The 21,387-nt window shown below is 41.1% G+C and overlaps 1 protein-coding gene and 1 long non-coding RNA gene across 2 annotated transcripts in view; one reads left to right on the top strand and one right to left on the bottom strand.

The window, feature by feature from the left end:
• Positions 1-21,063, bottom strand: part of LOC121698292 (adhesion G-protein coupled receptor G7-like) — a 29,180-nt gene extending 8,117 nt beyond the window's left edge. The window contains exons 1-11 of the mRNA XM_042080275.1: positions 20,971-21,063; positions 15,457-15,483; positions 12,790-12,912; positions 9,481-9,585; positions 9,286-9,395; positions 9,040-9,192; positions 4,673-4,761; positions 4,224-4,360; positions 2,456-2,563; positions 2,117-2,286; positions 718-870 (exon numbers count right to left, since the gene is read on the bottom strand). Coding sequence (XP_041936209.1) covers positions 718-870; positions 2,117-2,286; positions 2,456-2,563; positions 4,224-4,360; positions 4,673-4,761; positions 9,040-9,192; positions 9,286-9,395; positions 9,481-9,585; positions 12,790-12,912; positions 15,457-15,483; positions 20,971-21,007 — 1,212 coding nt within the window. The 5' untranslated portion in view covers positions 21,008-21,063. The remainder of the gene's footprint in view (positions 1-717; positions 871-2,116; positions 2,287-2,455; positions 2,564-4,223; positions 4,361-4,672; positions 4,762-9,039; positions 9,193-9,285; positions 9,396-9,480; positions 9,586-12,789; positions 12,913-15,456; positions 15,484-20,970) is intronic.
• On the top strand, positions 12,833-14,210 carry LOC121698312. Its single transcript, XR_006026739.1, has 4 exons — positions 12,833-12,905; positions 13,140-13,218; positions 13,705-13,797; positions 14,179-14,210. It is a non-coding gene; the product is annotated as an uncharacterized LOC121698312 (long non-coding RNA).
• Positions 21,064-21,387: the final 324 nt, after the last annotated feature.

Genomic DNA, 21,387 nt, shown 5'->3' with positions numbered 1-21,387 from the left:
CGTTATATGGCGACAGAAATCAACAACAAGCCACTTTGATTTTTTGCTGTTTTCATTAATACAAAAGATGGGTGACCACCCCCCTCCTAGACAAAAAAAAGTTAGGTGACCCTCCCCTCAACAAAGAATAAAAAGACATGGCCCTCCCCTATTTTCCTCCAGTGGCCCCGTTTATAAATAGCGAACAGTCCCTTACTAATTTGTTTTTGCTCATTTTACTAAATCGTGCCCACGTTTGACTAAATAGTGCGCTCATTTTACTAAATTATGTTCTAAATGTAGTCAATTGTGTGCACAATTTAGTAAATTGTGCAAACGTTTTCCTTAACAGTATGCTCATGTTACTAAAATTTGGTCTCATTTTAATTGTCGTAAATTGAGCACACAATTTAGTAAAATGTGTGCACAATTTGCTAAATTTAGAGCACAATTTAGTATACTATTTAGTAAAACGTGCACACAATTTACTAAAATGAGCACACATATACTAAATTGTGCACACAGTAAGACCACTATTTAGTAAAATGAGTGCACAATTTACTAAAATGACATTCTCTCGATACACAAATATTGCAATGACACCTCCTGGGCTCTGTAGAAATATATACATTGTAAACACACCACTGTTCTACAGGACACAAAGAAGTTACTTTTTTATCTTTGACACAGGTTTTGACTGAAGTAAATGATCCAAAAGAATTGAGGAGAAAGACCAACCATCAGAACAGCAAAGTTAGTGGTGTGGTTACAGGTACACTGGAGAGAGCCCGTCGAGAGGTTGGCTTTGGAGCATCCTACAGTGCTCCAGTCATTTAGGCTGTAGTCCCAGAACACACAGGCAAAGTCATGCAGGGACTTATTGGACACATTCTGTGGTAAACAAAACTAACTTAATCAACAAACAAACAGAAATGTAAACACTCATTCAGACAAGCAATTTATTCATAGAATAACCACAACAATTTGGTTTATAAAAGACAGGTATTTGATTTATTGGTAACACTTTATTTTAATGTGTCGCTGTTACAGTGTACCTACCTAATTAGGTACAGTGGTACAACCTGTGTAACAACATGTACTATCAGGTACTATCATTGTACTTGCATTATGTATTTGTGGGTACCTACATATAGTTGTTACATTGTAATACTGAGTGCTTTTACAAAACTTTGCCAATTTGTCTAAATTTTCATCAGAGGCAAAGAGCTGACCTGAGACCTGCTGGATGGGGTAAATCTGGTCATGATATATTTGATATACAAATCATTCCTGATAGTACATGTTGTTACACAGGTTGTACCACTGTACCTAATTAGGTAGGTACACTGTAACAGCGACACATTAAAATAAAGTGTTACTGATTTATTTAACTAGTTTAAGTTTTGAGGGATGGTTGTGTATAATTCTGTAGGATTTAAGTTTATTTTCTTTATGGCACTCCACTGATTTTTAATATGGTGGTGTATCATAGTGGTCAAGGAGTAAGGCTAGCATGCAGTAGCCAGAAAAGTAGTAGGTTAGATTTCTAGCTGCCACCGTTGTGCCCTTGAGCAAGACACTTTACCCTGAGATGCTCTGGGCAGACTGGCCCTTGTAATAATTGACATATGTAAGACGCTTTGGATAAAACCATCAAATATGGTGCCATATGAGGAATAAAGTGGTATTACAAGAGACAGCCTTCTAGGCAATGTTCCAATGTTTTAAGTATGATACTTACATTTATTAATTTAGCAGACGCTGTTTAACCAAAGTGACTTACTTATGTCAATTACATAACAAGGGCCATTCATTGGCATAGTGTACACGCTAAAAGTTTGGATTTGTAATACTTTAAAAGTGAAAGTGATTGATAATGACTGACTGACTCTATTATTGTGTTACATGCACACATCTTGAATTTCCCCTGGGGATCAATAAAGTATCTATCTATCTATCTATCTATCTATCTATCTATCTATCTATCTATCTATCTACATGCTCCAAATGTAAAGCAATTTGAGCTGCATTCTGTGTATGAAAGGTGTTATACAAATAAAGCTTATTAATTTAATTTGCCTACTCTTGGCTTCATCCTTCTTTATGGAGAAAACAGAAAGAAGTAGCATTTCCCTACCATGGGTAGGAACCGCAAGGTCACATGTTCGGCTTTAAAATACCCTAAAGTTCCAGAGATCACCATCCTTCTGGAGTTAAGTGAAGGCTGAAAGGCTCTTGACCTGAAGAGGAGGTCATTCTCATAGAGCACAAAACCAACGTTGATGTTTGAATTCTTATGTAACTGATCTGGCAAAGACAATGGCAAAGGGAGAGAGATCTCTTTATGTAAAAAAAGGCAAAGCTTTGGTAACACAAAAGCCATTCTGTCATGCCAATATATGAATTTGAATTGCAGCACAGACAACACTGACCAGATAATGTAAAGATTGTCAACATGAAAACCATGAGTACAGACCTGGAAGTCTGATGAAAATCTGGACATCAGAGGGAATTTCAGTATCTGACATTTCTGACATGTTGGTCTTGAGTTGTATTCTGTTAGTTGTGAAGTTATTTGATGTGCCTATTGTTTAAAAAAAGGTTTCATATCATTGAGGGAATAGGTCACACCATTTTTGGGATAAGTTCATGACAAAAGCTAAACTAACCATTAACCATACACATGGAATTTTGTTTTAGAATTTACAATTTGCATGCATTAACAATATCAGCTGAACAAATATATTAGTAATGTTATTGAGTTACAATGATTAAGTAAATTAAAACTCATATAAGTGTGAAGTAAAGTAAACTTGCATACATAAAGGCAAAACATGTATCATTATTGTTTATGCATATGGACAGTGCAATCTGATAAATGAGAGACCTGACCAGGGTTGTAAATGCAGTATATTGTTATTATTATGACCGCGGAGGTCATATACAGTACTGTAGGTTTAGTCAGATTTTTGTCTTTTTTTTCTTTTTTTTTTTTCTTTTTCGCATTTCCAAATTTCCGTCAAGGATTCCCGGGACACTGAAAGACCGGGGTAGACGAAATTTGGTGGGCATGTAACCCCATATGGATAGCATGGAACCATCGTTTTTCGTTTTGATCTGTAGCCCCCCCGCTGGACTGGACCCCCCGAAAGGAGGGTAGGGCAGACACAGTTTTCTGTGAATATCTCAAAAACCGTAGGGTTTAGGAGGACCATTTTTTTTTGTATGTTGATCTCAAGGGGCCATGTCAACCCATTCCATAACCACTCATTTCATGTATAGCGCCACCTAGTTAAACACAAAAAAGTAAAAATGAGGTGTTGTAATTGAAGGTATCTGTGACCTAACATAGTCAAAACTGTACGAAATTGGAAGTGTAGGATCATTATGACACCCTCTGTATGCACGCCAAGTTTTGTGGAATTCCGTTCATGGGGGGCCACACAATTGATCTGTAGCCCCCCCCGCTGTACTGGACCCACCGAAAGGAGGGTAGGGCAGACACAGTTTTCTGTGAATAGCTTGAGAACCGTAGGGCCTAGGATGACCAATTTTTTCCGTATGTTTGCCACCAGGGGTCATGTTAACCCATTCCATGTGCACACATGTGCATAAATAGATACACACGCACACACATACATTCACAGTTATCATACGTATGACACATAATCACACAGTAGACATATGTACGCATACATGCACAAACACACATACGCAGGCAAACACACAAGCACGCACACACACACACACACACACACACACACAAACATAAACATGTACATTATGAACAGGCAAGATGGGGGTGGGGTTGTATAAAATCAATTTTACATGTGAAATCTATGAATTAATCATGTTTTGGTACTTGTTGTCTAGCAGATACCAGTGAGAATTGAGTGTGGATAATGCAATTTAGTGAGACAGTTAGAATCATATAGGCCTTTCAGCGTGATTTATTTTTGTGGAAGAAATGTGCTGGACTGGGCGGCGGTCATATTTTGTACCGCTCTGCGGTACATCTAGTTACTAGTATGCATAATGTAAGCTTTTTCAACTTTATTAAAATAAATAATAATAATAATAATAATAATAATAATAAACATTGTACTATTGTAATGTTCATATTATGTAAGTTGCTTTGGACAAAAGCATATGCAAAATATTATAGCCATAACCATAACACTCACCAGAGATCATGATAAATTAGAGATCTGACTGGCTTGTATAATAGATACAGTACCACTCACCTGAGAGTGCACTGAACTGAATGCCTGCTGTCTGGGCACTTTGCACCCGAGTAGTCTGAACTACTAGTCTGGGCTGAACCACCAATGAGAAATTATTATTTGGATTTGCTGAAAATTTTTCCAGGTTTTGTGTTAGCCTGGGGAAGTTTAAAGTTTAAACACAGAGAGAGAGAGAGAGAGAGAGAGACAAATACAATTTAACACATGATTTTCAGCATATCAATTTTCAATACATCCAACACTCTGTGAACAAATGGATAAATAAAACTTATGTTACATTACCTGTAATATTAATTTGATCTTGTACAGACACATACACACAGGTGTAGCCTACTTAAGGTCTTTTAAGGATTTAAGGATTTTTAATTTATGCATTTGATTACCGTTGCTGATCATCTGTAAAACCTGACGGTTTTAGCATATTAGAAATATGTTCAGCAGTATCTTACCTTACAGTGGCATTGCTTTGTTTAGGAAATTTTTTAGGATCAGCAGTTAGTAACTGACTAATTGTTGTCACAGCAGCCACAGCTGTCCCCTGTACAGACATGCAGAGATGTAAAGCACATTTTCTGTTAGGATTCTGCCATTGTGCTCACATTGAAACGTGCTTTGAATAGAAACACTCTTTGTTAGACTTCTGCAACTGAGCTCCTGAGAAAAAACTAATGTCAGAAGTTGTCAAGGCATGCTCTAGCAGTTTTGCTGATGTGACAAGGTGATTTCACTTGGTTGCCGAAGTAATTAGGTGATGTCACGTGAGTGTTAATGGCCCTCATAGCACGCTACACTTTAAATGCGTCCTGCACTTTCTTTGTGATCTTGATCGCTTCCCTGCCTTTTGTCTTGTTCCCTGTACCCCCATCTACCTTCGGCCATGCCTTCCTGCTCCCCTGGTTCTCTTGCGAGTCCCTGGGTGTTTGTTTCTACTGCCTTGGGCACTAGTTCTATCGTGTGGCGAGTTGACTTAACAGAGTAGCCAATATCCATACCGAACACCGTGGAGTGCCTGGGTGTGACTGTCACTGCTGTTTTGCCTCTAGTTTAATTTGATTAACATCTTTTGATTTGTTTGTGTCCTGTTGTCAAGTGTGTGTTTGTGGCTTATCGTGGGTCTCCGTCTCACTCCCTTTCGTCTGTGCTGCTGGGATTGTAGGCCTGGGAGGGGGCGTGAGTGTGTCTGTGACGCGGTGGGTGAGCCTTTGAGGATAGTTGTGCGTGCTTATTTTCCTTTTCTATTTCTTGTGCTGGGGCAACTGGTATAGCTAGCTTAATAGGGGTACATTTTACAGACTGAAATCAGTAGAGCAACTCATTTGTGGACTCAACGCTGTATGGTGGGGTTAGTCAGCGGGGGGGTACCCCCTTCACGCGTTAGTGTGTTAATTCTAATTGCACCTGAAACACATATAGCACCTACTGTAGTTTGCAGTGTCAGATTTGCTGTGAGAGAGCACCGGGTGATAACTGCACTTTTGGGAGCCCATAAGGTGAGTATACCCCTCCCATCAGCGTCGTCATCCACATTAACATTGTTTAAGACCTCCCATCAATAAATATGTATTGTTGCTTGTACCATCTGTTGTAGAAAATAAATTATATATTTTATAAACTGTAGTATCTTAAAGGGACACCAGGCAATGTTTTCGTGTTAATTACTCATCTTCGTAAGTCGGTATATGGTTAAATGACTCATTGCAGGGTGAATGAAGACTCTCTCGCCCGCCCCTACTGCCTGTAGGAAGAATATCCCGCTTGCAAGTTCAGTGTATCGTACCCGCCGACCGAAGCAGGATCAGTTTACATCCTGCATCCACAGCACAGAGGCAGGCTAACGAAACACTAGCGATTGTTGCAAACATCGTATAATGGCAGAGCCGGCGAAGAAGCAGCGAAAACCCTTGACAGAAGATGCAAAGAAAATGAAAAGAGCTTCAAACCGAGTGAGAGGGAATTTCGTAGAGAAAAAGCATCAGGCTTGCCTGGTGCAGAGTCCTGCACGGGTCCATTTTTTTAGACCCGCACCAGATCCGACCCGTCACCTGTGGTGATATTAAAATTAAATCCGCACCCACCCGGACCCGTTAATATTTTGCCCGTTACCCGACCCAAGCTAAAATCATTCAAATGAATGTGCTTTATTTTTTCTCTTGCACACGTAAAGGGCGACCTAAAGGGCGAGATAAACCTTACAACAACGAAACATAGCCCAAACCTTGCTGCATCAGAACATTATTTCTACATAAAATGGACCTGTTAATGAAACAAAGAGAACAAGAAAAAACAACCTGAGCCTGCCACTAGCCAACTTTACCTTGACTTCATCCATTGTAGCCTACTCTCTTGCGCTCCAACTACGAGACGGTTATAGCCTATTGTTTAATGTTTTCACACATAGATGCATCAAACAAATAATTCAAAAGTCGCAGTACTGATGTGATGGGTCAAGTGTTGTATCGTTGACTAAAACACATGCGATGTGGTAATGGTAATTTAGATATACAAATATTTCACATATTTTTCAATGATGTTTTATTATGACCGCCGCGCAGCGAAGCGGCAGACACAGTTTTCTGTGAATATCTCGAGAACCGTAAGGTTTAGGAGGACCATTTTTTTGTATGTTGATTTCAAGGGGCCATGTCAACCCATTCCATAACCACTCATTTCATGTATAGCGCCACCTAGTTAAACACAAAAAAGTAAAAATGAGGTGTTGTAATCGCAGGTATCTGTGACCTAACATAGTCAAAACTGCACGAAATTGGAAGTGTAGGATCATTATGACACCCTCTGAATGCACGCCAAGTTTCGTAGAAATTCCGTTCATGGGGGGCCACACAATAAATTAATTTATGTTACTATACACCAACTGGTCTGTAGGTGGCCGGAGACAGTTTTCTGTGAATATCTTGAGAACCGTAGGGCCTAGGAGGTCCACCTTTTTTTTGTATGTTGGTCTTAAGGGGGCATGTCAACCCATCCCATTACCACTTATTTCATGTATAGCGCCACCTAGTTAAAAATTAAAAAGCAAAAAATTAGGTGTTTTCATCACAATATCTCTGGCTGACATGGTCAAAACTGCACGAAATTGAAAGTGTAGGATCATTATGACACCCTCCGAATGCATGCCAAGTTTTGTGAACTTTTATTCATGGGGGGCCTTACAATAAAATAATTTATGTGTACATTTAGTGACCGTACACCAACAAGGATTCCCGGGACACTGAAAGACCGGGGTACACGAAACTTGTTGGGCATGTAACCCCACATGGATAGCATGGAACCATCGTTTTTTGTTTTGATCTGTAGCCCCCCCGCTGTACTGGACCCCCCGAAAGGAGGGTAGGGCAGACACAGTTTTCTGTGAATATCTTGAGAACCGTAGGGCCTAGGATGACCAATTTTTCCATATGTTTGCCTCCAGGGGTCATGTTAACCCATTCCATGTGCACACATGTGCATAAACAGATACACATGCACACACATACATTCACAGTAATCATACCTATGACACATACTCACACAGTAGCCATATGTACGCATGCATGCACATGCACAAACACACATACGCAGGCAAACACACAAGCACACACACACACACACACCTAAACATAAACATGTACACGCACACATGCACACAATTCAAGAATTTCTCAGAATTATGAACAGGCAAGATAGGGGTGGGGTTGTATAAAATGAATTTTACATGTGAAATCTATGAACTAATCATGTTTTGGTACTTGTTGTCTAGCAGATACCAGTGACAATTGAGTGTGGATAATGTAATTTAGTGAGACATTTAGAATCATATAGGCCTTTCAGCGTGATTTATTTTTGTGGAAAAAATGTGCTGGACTGGGCGGCGGTCATATTTTGTACCGCTCTGCGGTACATCTAGTTTCTATACCGTTTTGGTTCTCATCTATCTGCCTGCAAGGAGTTCTTTTCCCGTCCGCATACCCGCCCGTACATTTTAGGGACGTCATAATTTACCCGTTTTAGCAACCCATAATTTACCCGTTTTACCCAACCCATTGCAGGACTCTGGCCTGGTGTCCCTTTAATGGTTGCTTGCTTTTCAGCTTCAGTCCTCGAATTTAAATAAAATATATTTATTTAAATTGCAGACCACGTCTCTGTCTTATCTGTAAAAACTGGAGTACCTGTTAGTGTGACTGGGTGTACCTGTTAGTGTGACTGGGTGTAAAAACTGATTTGGGGCATTGTGCTCCGGTCACACTGACATTTCAGTATACCATGAGATTGCAAGCTACTGTGTAGAGCACCATTCTGTGCAAGTGTATACAAAGATGATGCAGTGTAAAAGATGTTCAAGGAACATGCCAACTTTTTGGGAAATTAGCTTCTTTGCTGTCTACCCCAGAGTTATATAAGAGGGTACCGTATTTTCCGGACTATAAGTCGCACCGGAGTATAAGTCGCACTAGTCAAAAAATGTTTCATGAAGAGGAAAAAAACATATATATATATATATATATATATATATATATATATATATATATATAAATATATGTTGCACCTGAGTCGCAGGACCGGCCAAACTATGAAAAAAAGTGTGACTTATAGTCCGGAAAATACGGTACATACCCTTCTCTTCTGTGCAATAACCCAGTATGATACTGTTAGCTTAGCATAATTCACTGGAAGTGGGCTACACCAGTTAGCCTATAGCCCACTGAATCCTCCTATTTAACTCTGGGGTAATTAAAAAATAAGCCAAAAGTCTGAAAAAGTCAAAAACATGGATACATGACCATACAGACCACCCTGTTGCATGAAGCAGGCCTACCTCTGTTATGTTGACACTGTTGGACAGGATGGTGTTTACAATTTGTGCTGCAGACGTAATGTTTGAGGCCGTCAGCCGTTCTGGCCTGGAGGTCAGGATCTGTGTACTGCTTGCTAGCTTCTCTGTTTCCACTGCATCCAAAGAACCAGTCACCTGGGGAAATGTAATGTAACGATACAGATTTGAAGCAATACATGAAAATAAAATTGCCTTCTCAAAGCCACTACCATTTTCTCAGCTACTTACATTGACTTGGATATTTTCAAGGGTTATTTGGCATTCAATTTTCTGAATGCGGTCAAATGCTGGCAGTCCACCCTTGTCCAAGCATCTAGTTGAAGCTATGGAAATACCAGCTATATGGGGGGATCAATGTGATAATTACCCATTGGCACAAGTTATGCAAGAAGTTAACAATGAAGAGGTCAAGCAGTCTTATACCATTGGTTGTATTTGATGGACACGTCTCTGAGGAGTAGGCAGGCCAACCAATTACAGTTTGTTGGAACTCAAAGCCTTCCAAAATAGTCTTATTACAGAAGTTTGCTAAAATAAGGAAAAAAATAGAAATATAGGTTAGCAATATAACAATAATCTGCACATGCTGAAAGTCAAATTGTATACAATGACAGCTGGAAATGAACATACTGATAACAGCCACAAAACACAACTGAACATAACTGTACATCCATAATCAGTAAGGTGACCAGGTTTCTGAGACAAAATCCAGGGGCATTTTCAGTTCAGAAGCATAAATACCTCCCAAACATGAAATGTTTTTATCTTTGTAAACTTAAAATGGGGACTGCCCTTACCATTCATAAGATTTGTGGACGATTTTTAAAAGACTGTAGTCTTTTGAGTAAAGCTTGAGTGGGGGGCATTAGTTAAAAGACTACAGTCTTTCAAGAATATTTCCCATATCTTGTCAAAAGTTCTCAGAAAATGTATGGTTTGGAGGGTTGAATCAGCTGTGGCTGACAGACAGATAGCTGCTGCTTTAACACGCACATTATTGCAAATTGAAGCGGATGAGGCTCTTAGAGACTGCTTCGAGTGCACTGACTGGAGTGTGTAACAGAATGAAGAGGACTTAGAGGAGGTCACACATTGCACAACTGACTACCTGAACTTCTGTATGGACATTGTTGTTCCCACCAGAACGCTGTACGCTGCTTTCCTAACAACAAGCCTTGGATAACCAGCAATGTCAAGACCCTTCTTGCAGCTCTGTGGAGGGGGACCTGGACAGGGCGAACCAGCTGAACCACTACAACAGTTTTGACTGCCCAGCTCCAAAGGCAGTGGTCTGTCCACCACTCCCGGCTGACTCAGACACTGTTCTTGTTTGCGTGCCTGCCCTACCCCCACCTCCCAGCCTCCCAGTCTCTCCAGCTCTGCATCCCGGTGACACCAAACGACCTAAGCCACCATCACCTCACGCCCTGCCCCCGCCTCACGCCTCCTTGCCTGTGCCTGTTGAGGTGTCCACGAACCTGGCAGCCTTGAAAGGGACATCAAGGAGGTGGTCAGCCCCCACCACCACACCCCCTCAATACCAGTGCAACACTCACCTCCACAGGCTATCGTACCCCCTCTCGAGATAGTAAGAAGTACATACCTTCAATGTCAATTAATTAAAAAGTGACAGGTGGGCGGGACTTCCGGTTAATTAAGGCGGGACATCCGGTAAGGTTTTTGATTTCCGGTGAGGGCGGGACTTCCGGTCTTTGAACTTGTCATCAATTGAGTCTGACAGGTTGTTTGAATGTGGCGGGTTGCTTTTGGTAGGAGTCATGTGTCTGGGGGAGGGGTTGTGTGTGTGTGTGTGTGTGTATGTGTGTGTGTGTGGGGGTGTACAGGGTGTGTGTGTGTGTGTGTGTGTGTGTGTGTGTGTGTGCATTGGTGTGTGTGAAAAAAAAAAAAAAGACGTGACGTGGAACGACAGGGCTGAAACATTTAGAAAATAAGTCAGAAAAGACCCAGAAACAAGACAGTGTGTGACAGAGATAGTCAGGGCGATTGAGTAACTTAGAACAGGGATGCAGGACTCAATCAACAGAAATCCAGGAAGTGCAGTAACAGGACACAACATGGCGTGGACAGAGGGGCTTAGCACACATGACCAACACGACATGACAAGGAACAGGAAACATAGAACCTGGACCAGACTGTGACTCATACACTATATCCTAGGGGTAAACATTTTTACATAGGTGTAGGACATTGAGTTGCCTACATTAGGGTGTAACTGGTTCAAACATTATCAGATCATATGATGGCTGGATGGATGGATGTGTTATGACAATGTGATATGTGATATGGTTTTAAAAGATCTGAGGTGTAGTGTTAAAGAAAAATAAAAAAAAATAAAAATTGAGGGAATTGCTTACATTTCTAACCATCTGGTCCTGGATCTTATAAAGTCTCCTTTAGCCAAATCCCAATAAAAGTTCACCATCAAGTTTGTAAGCTGATATTTCCAACTTTTCTTCTTCACTCATCTCTTTTGTCAGCTCATTTATTGTCTTTAGTAGTTTCATCTCTAACTGTTTGTTTCTTCTCATTAGGCTTTTGGTCATGGATATGGCGTTGACATTATTGTTTATTACTTTTTTCCTTTACATAGTCTTAACCACATTTTAAAGTCATTTTCATCTGTAAGTCGCTTTGGACACAATCCATAATTGTTTTTTTGGTGGCTTTACAAGGGCAAAATATCTGGTCATATCCTTAACAAAAAAACAAACTTTTTTAAAAAAGTAAAATGCATCGTTCAGCGGTCAAAATGTATGAGTAGATGCTTACTTTATTCTGAGAAGGAGTTCAAGGGTGGCTAAAGTATAAAAAGAAAAGATCCCTCACCTTTTAATTAAAAAGGTCTGTTTCTAACTCCTCCTTCTCCTACTTTGCTCTGAAGAAATAAAATGCAGAAAAACCAATGTTATTCAGTAGGCCTACTGTGTATACACACACACACACACACGCACACACACACCCCCACCCATGACCAACACATCCGTGTACACCTCGCCCTGGACACACGCTCACCCATTACCACCACGTCCCGACACACCCCCACCCCTGGACACGCGCTCACCCATTACCAACCCATCCGTGTACACCCCCACCCCTGGACACACACACACACACACACACACAGATCTTTGGCCCACCCCCACCCCTGTACACGCACCCACACCCATGCACACACCCCTGGACACACACCCACCCCTGTACACACACGCTCACCCTTTACCAGCACATCTGTGTACCGCCCCCACCCCTGTACACACACCAATGCACACACACACACACACACACCCTGGACACACACCCACCCTGTACACCCACACACACACACACATACACACACACACACACACACACAACCCCTCCCCCAGACACATGACTCCTACCAAAAGCAACCCGCCACATTCAAACAACCTGTCAGACTCAATTGATGACAAGTTCAAAGACCGGAAGTCCCGCCCTCACCGGAAATCAAAAACCTTACCGGATGTCCCGCCTTAATTAACCGGAAGTCCCGCCCACCTGTCACTTTTGAATTAATTGACAATTGAAGATATGTGCTTCTTACTATCTCTTAGCAAGACTGTTCTCTTGGTGTAGCTCACCATCCCATGGGAAGTGTGCTGATCTGGCTGCTGAATGTAGAGAGGTGCGGCAAACAGCAATGCCCTGCAGGTTGAACACCAACCTGTATTCTACAATAGAAGTGATTCATACCAATAGAGCAGGCGACACCAGTCCACTCATCTGGGCAGATGCAGACTCCATTTTGCAGCAGACCATCATTGAGGCACACCAATGGGGGTTGGATTGGTGGCGTGGTGGTGGGAGTAGTTGTAGAGGTGGAGAGGGTGGAGTTTCTAGTAGGTGTGTGAGTAACAGCTGTGCTAGAAACAGGGGTACTTGATGGAGGTATTGGCTCAACAGTGGAGATGGTGGTGGGAAGAGTTGAAGAGGTGGTTAAGTCTGTAGTAGGAGTGTGTGTAATAGATGTGGTTTCTAATGGAGTGGATGTGCCAAGAGTGGAGTTGGTGGAGGGAGGAGTTGTAGATGTGGAAGTGGTGGAGTTTGTAGTAGGAGTGTGTGTAATAGATGTGGTTTCTAATGGAGGGGATGTGCCAAGAGTGGAGTTGGTGGTGGGAGGAGGTGTATAGGTGGAGTCTGTAGCAGGAGTGTGTGTAATAGATGTGGTTTCTAATGGAGAGGATGTGCCAAGAGTGGAGTCGGTGGTTAGATGAGTTGCAGAGGTGGTTAAATCTGTAGTAGAAGTGTGTGTAACAGATGTGGTTTCTAATGGAGATGTGACAATAGTGGAGTTGGTGGTGGAAGGAGTTGTAGAAGCGGAGGAGTTTGTAGTAGGATTGTGTGTAATAGATGTGGTTTCTAATGGAGGAGATGTGAAAAGGCTGGAGTTAGTGGTGGGAGGATTTGTAGAGGTGGAGGTGGTGGAGTTTGTACTAGGATTGTGTGTAATAGATGTGGTTTCTAAAGGAGGGGATGTGCCAAGAGTAGAGTTGGTGGTGGGAGAAGTTGTAGATGTGGAGGTGGTGGAGTTTGTAGTAGGAGTGTGTGTAATAGATGTGGTTTCTAATGGAGGGGATGTGCCAAGAGTGGAATTGGTGGAGGGAGGAGTTGTAGAAGTGGTGGAGTTTGTAGTAGGAGTGTGTGTAATAGATGTGGTTTCTAATGGAGGGGATGTGCCAAGAGTGGAGTTGGTGGTGGGAGGTGTATAGGTGGAGTTTGTAGTAGGAGTGTGTGTAATAGATGTGGTTTCTAATGGAGATGTGATAATAGTGGAGTTGGTGGTGGGAAGAGTTGTAGAAGTTGTGGAGTTTGTAGTAGGATTGTGTGTAATAGATGTAGTTTCTAATGGAGGGGATGTGCCAAGAGTGGAGTTGGTGGTGGGATGAGGTGTATAGGTGGAGTTTGTAGTAGGAGTGTGTGTAATAGATGTGGTTTCTAACGAAGATGTAACAATAGTCGAGCTGGTGGAGGGAAGAGTTGTAGATGTGGAGGTGGAGGTGGTGGAGTTTGTAGTAGGATTGTATGTAATAGATGTGGTTTCTAAAGGAGGGGATGTGCCAAGAGTGGAGTTGGTGGAGGGAGGAGTTGTAGATGTGGAAGTGGTGGAGTTTGTAGTAGGATTGTGTGTAATAGATGTGGTTTCTAATGGAGGGGATGTGCCAAGAGTGGAATTGGTGGAGGGAGGAGTTGTAGAAGTGGTGGAGTTTGTAGTAGGATTGTGTGTAATAGATGTGGTTTCTAATGGAGGGGATGTGCCAAGAGTGGAGTTAGTGGTGGGAGGTGTATAGGTGGAGTTTGTAGTAGGAGTGTGTGTAATAGATGTGGTTTCTAATGGAGGGGATGTGCCAAGAGTGGAGTTGGTGGAGGGAGGAGTTGTAGATGTGGAAGTGGTGGAGTTTGTAGTAGGATTGTGTGTAATAGATGTGGTTTCTAATGGAGGGGATGTGCCAAGAGTGGAATTGGTGGAGGGAGGAGTTGTAGAAGTGGTGGAGTTTGTAGTAGGATTGTGTGTAATAGATGTGGTTTCTAATGGAGGGGATGTGCCAAGAGTGGAGTTAGTGGTGGGAGGTGTATAGGTGGAGTTTGTAGTAGGAGTGTGTGTAATAGATGTGGTTTCTAATGGAGGGGATGTGCCAAGAGTGGAGTTGGTGGAGGGAGGAGTTGTAGATGTGGAAGTGGTGGAGTTTGTAGTAGGATTGTGTGTAATAGATGTGGTTTCTAATGGAGGGGATGTGCCAAGAGTGGAATTGGTGGAGGGAGGAGTTGTAGAAGTGGTGGAGTTTGTAGTAGGATTGTGTGTAATAGATGTGGTTTCTAATGGAGGGGATGTGCCAAGAGTGGAGTTAGTGGTGGGAGGTGTATAGGTGGAGTTTGTAGTAGGAGTGTGTGTAATAGATGTGGTTTCTAATGGAGGGGATGTGCCAAGAGTGGAGTTGGTGGAGGGAGGAGTTGTAGATGTGGAAGTGGTGGAGTTTGTAGTAGGATTGTGTGTAATAGATGTGGTTTCTAATGGAGGGGATGTGCCAAGAGTGGAATTGGTGGAGGGAGGAGTTGTAGAAGTGGTGGAGTTTGTAGTAGGATTGTGTGTAATAGATGTGGTTTCTAATGGAGGGGATGTGCCAAGAGTGGAGTTAGTGGTGGGAGGTGTATAGGTGGAGTTTGTAGTAGGAGTGTGTGTAATAGATGTGGTTTCTAATGGAGGGGATGTGCCAAGAGTGGAGTTTTTGGTTAGATGAGTTGTAGAGGTGGTGAAATCTGTAGTAGGAGTGTATGTAACAGATGTGGTTTCTAGTGAAGATGTGACAATAGTGGAGTTGGTGGAGGGAGGAGTTGTAGATGTGGAAGTGGTGGAGTTTGTAGTAGGAGTGTGTGTAATAGATGTGGTTTCTAATGGAGGGGGTGTGCCAAGAGTGGAGTTGGTGGAGGTAGGAGATGTAGATGTGAAGGTGGTGGAGTTTGTAGTAGGATTGTGTGTAATAGATGTGGTTTGTAAAGGAGCGGATGTGCCAAGAGTGGAGTTGGTTGTTAGATGAGTCGTGGAGGCGGTGGAATCTGTAGTAGTAATAGATGTGACTTCTAATGGAGGGGATGTGCCAAGAATGGGGTTGGTGGTGGGAGGGGTTAAGATATCAGAGGAAGAAGCAGAAAAACTCGATTGAGACATACAACGTAAAGTTGCATGAGTCACAAGAGAACTTTGTGTTATGGCAGTAACGGGAGCTGTAGTGGCATCTGGAGGGGCTGCTAAACAGATAACAGTAACAGGTGGAGGTCTGGTTGCTGTTACAACACTAAAGACTGCTAAAGCTGTACTTGATGTTGTGGTAGTGAGAGCTTCTGCGGTGGCTTCTGAAGGGGTTGGTAAAAAATCGATACTAGTAACAGGTGGAGTTCTGGGTGTGGTAGTTGCAGTTACAGCACTAAAGACAGCTGCACTTGATGTTGTGGCAGGAATAAAGGGAGCTGGGAAGGGAGTGTAAGCTGTATGAATATTCGATGGAGGTGGATTGGTGTTTTCGGCTGTAGTGAATAATGCTGGAAAAGAGATACAGACACACAAGCAGGCAGTTAAATAAGAAAGCTCCTGTTAGAGGATTAAAAGGATTTAAAGCATATTCATGTTTTGGTAAATAATAAAACTGTCAATTGAGCAATGTAAATGACAGTTGTAACATTCAATCTGAATACTCTTTGCATTGCATTCAAATAAGGTGGCTTATACTGTGGCCAAAATGGGTTGCCTGTGCGGCCTCAAAACTAAGGGAAAAACAGGCTGAAAAGCAACAGCTATATATTATTTCATTCAATATAATGGCCAGATTAAATGATACATGAGGGTAAAGAATTTTAAATTAAAGGAACCATATGTAAGATTGTGGCCAAAACTGGTACTGCAATCACTTTCAAAATACGGAAGAGCGGTGTATCCCCTCCCCCTCCCCCCTGACTCGAGGTTGCCAACCCTGATGGCGAAACACTACTGACTTCGTGATTAGTAGATAGGTGGAGGGTGGCGCATCAGGCCAAAACACAACATGACATGACAAAACACAACATCAACATCAGTTGAGGGCTGCAACTTCACTTTTTAAATGACAATATCCTGGCCGGACTACTGTTGTCAGTGATATAAGTATTTGAATGAACATGATTTCTTAATGTCTAGTGACATATCAGGGCCATTTTATGATTAATTGAAATATTTTTCTTACATACGGTTCCTTTAAGAATTGAATATCATCCTGTAACGTCTGGATGTCATCATGTATAATATGTATAAAAGATAAATACAGATATTTATATTTATTTTAGTACAAGGTAAACTACATTTTCAGAAAGACCACTTATGTTAGTTAATTGAGATATTATTTGCAATAATAATCCTTCTGGAACATGCTTATGATAAGAAGGGTGCAGCAGATTTGCCTACAGACAAATGAAACACGTCAGACCATCAGCAGCATGAAACCAAATGTAACCAACAAAAGCAAACAAAATCATACCTGTCAACATTTAGCTTTCCAAAAACGGGAGATTTTTTTTCGGGGGGGCGGTGTCAGTGTTTATACCGGATATGTGTTTGCATATTTAATACTACGTTTCATACACGTGTTTCAACACTGCATTTCGGTCGTTGCTTTTACCTTACCATTACCTTATGCATGCCAGTTATGTATCCACCAAAATATGCAAAAATACACGTACATTGCACCAATGCATAACATGAGGCAATGTGTGCTATTATAGTTTTTTACAACTGTTTTTACACATTTTCAAAATTCTGTGTCTATTTTTAAGAAACTCTACACTCAAAACCCACAATTGCTCACACAAATTCCAAATCTCCAGCAAAATGATATTCAAAATGTCATAAACACATCTCTAAAGCAAAAATTCGCCTCACATCAATTTCAACTAGATGTACCGCAGAGCGGTACAAAATATGACCACTGCCCAGTCCAGCACATTTTTTCCACAAAAAGAAATCACGCTGAAAGGCCTATATGATTCTAACTGTCTCACTAAATTGCATTATCCACACTCAATTCTCACTGGTATCTGCTAGACAACAAGTACCAAAACATGATTAGTTCATAGATTTCACATGTAAAATTCATTTTATACAATCCCACCTCCATCTTGCCTGTTCATAATTCTGAGAAATTCTTGATTGTTTGTGTTATGTTTATGTGTGTGGGTGCGTGTGTGTGTGAGTGTGTGTGTGTGTGTGTGTGTGTGTGCGTGCTTGTGTGTGTACCTGCGTATGTGCCTGTGCATGCAAGCGTACATATGTCTACTGTGTGAGTATGTGTCATACGTATGATTACTGTGAATGTATGTGTGTGTGTGTGTGTGTGTGTATATCTGTTTGTGCACATGTGTGCACATGAAATGGGTTAACATGACCCCTGGAGGCAAACATACGGAAAAGAATGGTCATCCTAGGCCCTACAGTTCTCAAGATATTCACAGAGAACTGTGTCTGTCCTACCCTCCTTTCGGGGGGTCCAGTCCAGCGGGGGGGGGGGGGGGGGGGGGGGGGGGGGCTACAGATCAAAACGAAAAATGACGGTTCCATGCTATCCATGTGGGGGTACATGCCAACCAAGTTTTGTGTACCCCGGTCTTTCAGTGTCCCGGGAATCCTTGTTGGTGTACATCACTAAATGTACACATAAATTATTTTATTGTAAGGCCCCCCATGAACGAAAGTACATGAAACTTGGCATGCATTCGGAGGGTGTCATAATGATCCTACACTTTTAATTTCGTGCAGTTTTGACCTTGTCAGCCAGAGATATTGTGATGAACACCTAACACCTAATTTTTTGCTTTTTAATTTTTAACTAGGTGGCGCTATACATGAAATAAGTGGTAATGGGATGGGTTGACATGCCCCCTTAAGACCAACATACATAAAAAAGGTGGACCTCCTAGGCCTACGGTTCTCGAGATATTCACAGAAAACTGTCTCCGGCCACCTACAGGCCAGTTGGTGTATAGTAACATAAATTAATTTATTGTGTGGCCCCCCATGAACGGAATTCCACAAAACTTGGCATGCATACAGAGGGTGTCATAATGATCCTACACTTCCAATTTCGTGCAGTTTTGACTATGTTAGGTCACCGATACCTTCAATTACAACACCTCATTTTTACAACACCTCATTTTTACTTTTTTGTGTTTAACTAGGTGGCGCTATACATGAAATAAGTGGTTATGGAATGGGTTGACGTGGCCCCTTGAGATCAACATAGAAAAAAAAAAATGGTCCTCCTAAACCCTACGGTTTTCGAGATATTCACAGAAAACTGTGTCTGCCCTTTCGGGGGGTCCAATCCAGCGGGGGGGCTACAGATCAAAACGAAAAACGATGGTTCCATGCTATCCATGTGGGGTTACATGCCCACCAAGTTTCGTGTACCCCGGTCTTTCAGTGTCCCGGGAACCAATCTACCCTTGCTAGACTTCAATTAGTCCAAAATGCAGCAGCTAGGCTTCTTACTGGAACAAAGAAACATATGCACTTAAGTCCTGTGTGGCCCAACTCCACTGGTTACCTATCAAATACAGAATTCATTTTAAAGTTTTACTTTTTGTTTTCAAAGCCCCAAATGGAATGGCACCACAGTATATCTGTGACCTTTTAAGTCCCTACTGTCCTTCTAGGCCACTGAGGTCTTCCTCACAACATCTTCTCTCAGTCCCAAATGCAACCCTAAAAACTAAAGGTGATAGGGTTTTTTTCTGTTACTGCCCCTAGACTCTCTGGAAAAATCTCCCTATAGAAATTAAGTCCTGTCCCACCATCAGTTTTAAATCGAATTTAAAGACCCATCTATTTTCTTTGGCCTGTAATGTCCATTAATGTCTCCCCTTGTTTGTTTATTTATCTTATTTCTATTTCATTTCAGCATTATATTAACTGGCATCTTTAATACTAGCTTTACTGTATCTTTCACTAGGCCTATAGTAGTAGTTTCAGTAACCATATGTTCTTTTATCTACAGTCATAATCTGTTATTATTATTATTATTATTATTTTGTATTTTCATTTACTTGTTTTTGTCATTTATATTTTTGTTTTTATTACTGTATTTATTTTATTTCTGTGAGCACCTTGGGTCAATTACAGTACATTGCGTTTAAGTGTGCTCTAAAAATACATGTGACTTGACTTGACATTATAAACACTTTTGTCATAATATGACATTTTGGATACATCATGTACACACTGTTGCTCAAAACCTAAAGCTCTTCTGTCTTGCATGGGCGTCTATGCATTTCAGTACAAAAGTGAACGTCATATACAATGACAAGTTGAAATACTCAGTAAACTTGTAAGCAATATTAAAATGTGTTTCCCCCAAATGATTTGCTGTTGTGAATACAGTATTTTACAGCCAACAAGAAAAAAGGAAGCAAAATACAGTGACCACCAGATGTACTTGCAGTTTTGAAAAAGCTGATTTTGCCAAAGACAGAAATTACTGTATTTCCAAAGAAAGAAATGACTGACTACTATCAAATTACTTTTTTTCCCAAAGAAACTGCATAAACAAACATGTGCGTTCCTGGGGCATTTCCGGAGGCAAAGAAACAAAAACAAGGTAACTTGAGGACAAAAGTTAAGTTTTCCTTAAAGTTGACTCTTTGTAGAAGATTACTCTAAAGTCCAATTAATTTCTGTGTCTGTATTGGTTTTGAACATTTCAACCGTAAATTCTCTAGGAACAGATTGAAAGGTTCTGTGTACCTATATGTAGAATATGTCTATGCATCAACATGCTTAAGGCAATGATCGGATGGTGTTCAGTAAAGTAATGAGTATTTGTACATTGAAGACTGAGTGTGAAGTGTGGCATTTTGATAGGTTGTTTGAAAAACGAAAATCAAGTTACTTCCTGTTAGATTTGTGTGTAGAAAATTGTGTGTGGTGTTTTGCAAAATGTGTTTTAGGAAATTGAAAACAGAGTCAAACATTGAGAATTAGTGTATGGTTTTGCAGATTTGCTGTGGGGTATGGTGTTTGAAAGACATTTTTAGAAAATTGTGTGAAAAGCTTTAGTGTGTAAGCAGTTGGGGAAAAAAACTGTACGTCTTGTATGTGAGGCTCTGTACACACTGACAAAGAATGTCCTGCTTAAGGACAAGAAAAAAATGTATCTCAGTGAATAACACTGAACAGAAGATGCCATGTGGAATTCAGTTAAGATAAGATTCAAATCAGTTGCACCGAAGCACACATGCTTCTATTTCTGCTAGATATGCAGTATATTTACATTACTATAACCAAAATATTTACAAAGTATTGTGGTACTGTTTTCTAAATGAGTATAAGGTATGATGTGACAGCGTATGATGTCTTACCTGACAACAGCACGGGTATGAAGGGGAAACTCTGCATTTTCACAGGTGCCTTCACAGCTAGACCATCACTATCTTTTTCATACAAGAATGTCCTGCTATACTCATAACAACACTGACCTCCAGTTAATGATTAATGAAAACAGTATAAGGAAATTCTGCTCTACCTATCACTCACTTCAGCTTGGTCAGAGGCTGAGAGGCAAAAACACTCAACTCTACCCTTGTGACTTCTTGAAAGGAAAGTTCCTTTTTTTAGTATAAGCCAAAAGGATGGCATTAAATGATATTTCTGACTTATGGATGTCAATGACACAGTAGTTCAGGTTCTCTCTGCCATACCCGAAACAGAAGACTTCAGATAAGAGCTGCAATAAACGAATGCAAACCTCTCAACAAACAAAGTTAATATTTAACAGC

Source organism: Alosa sapidissima, chromosome 23, assembly GCF_018492685.1.
Source record: "Alosa sapidissima isolate fAloSap1 chromosome 23, fAloSap1.pri, whole genome shotgun sequence".
Taxonomy (NCBI): domain Eukaryota; kingdom Metazoa; phylum Chordata; class Actinopteri; order Clupeiformes; family Clupeidae; genus Alosa; species Alosa sapidissima.
This window is presented reverse-complemented; position numbering and strand designations above follow the sequence as displayed.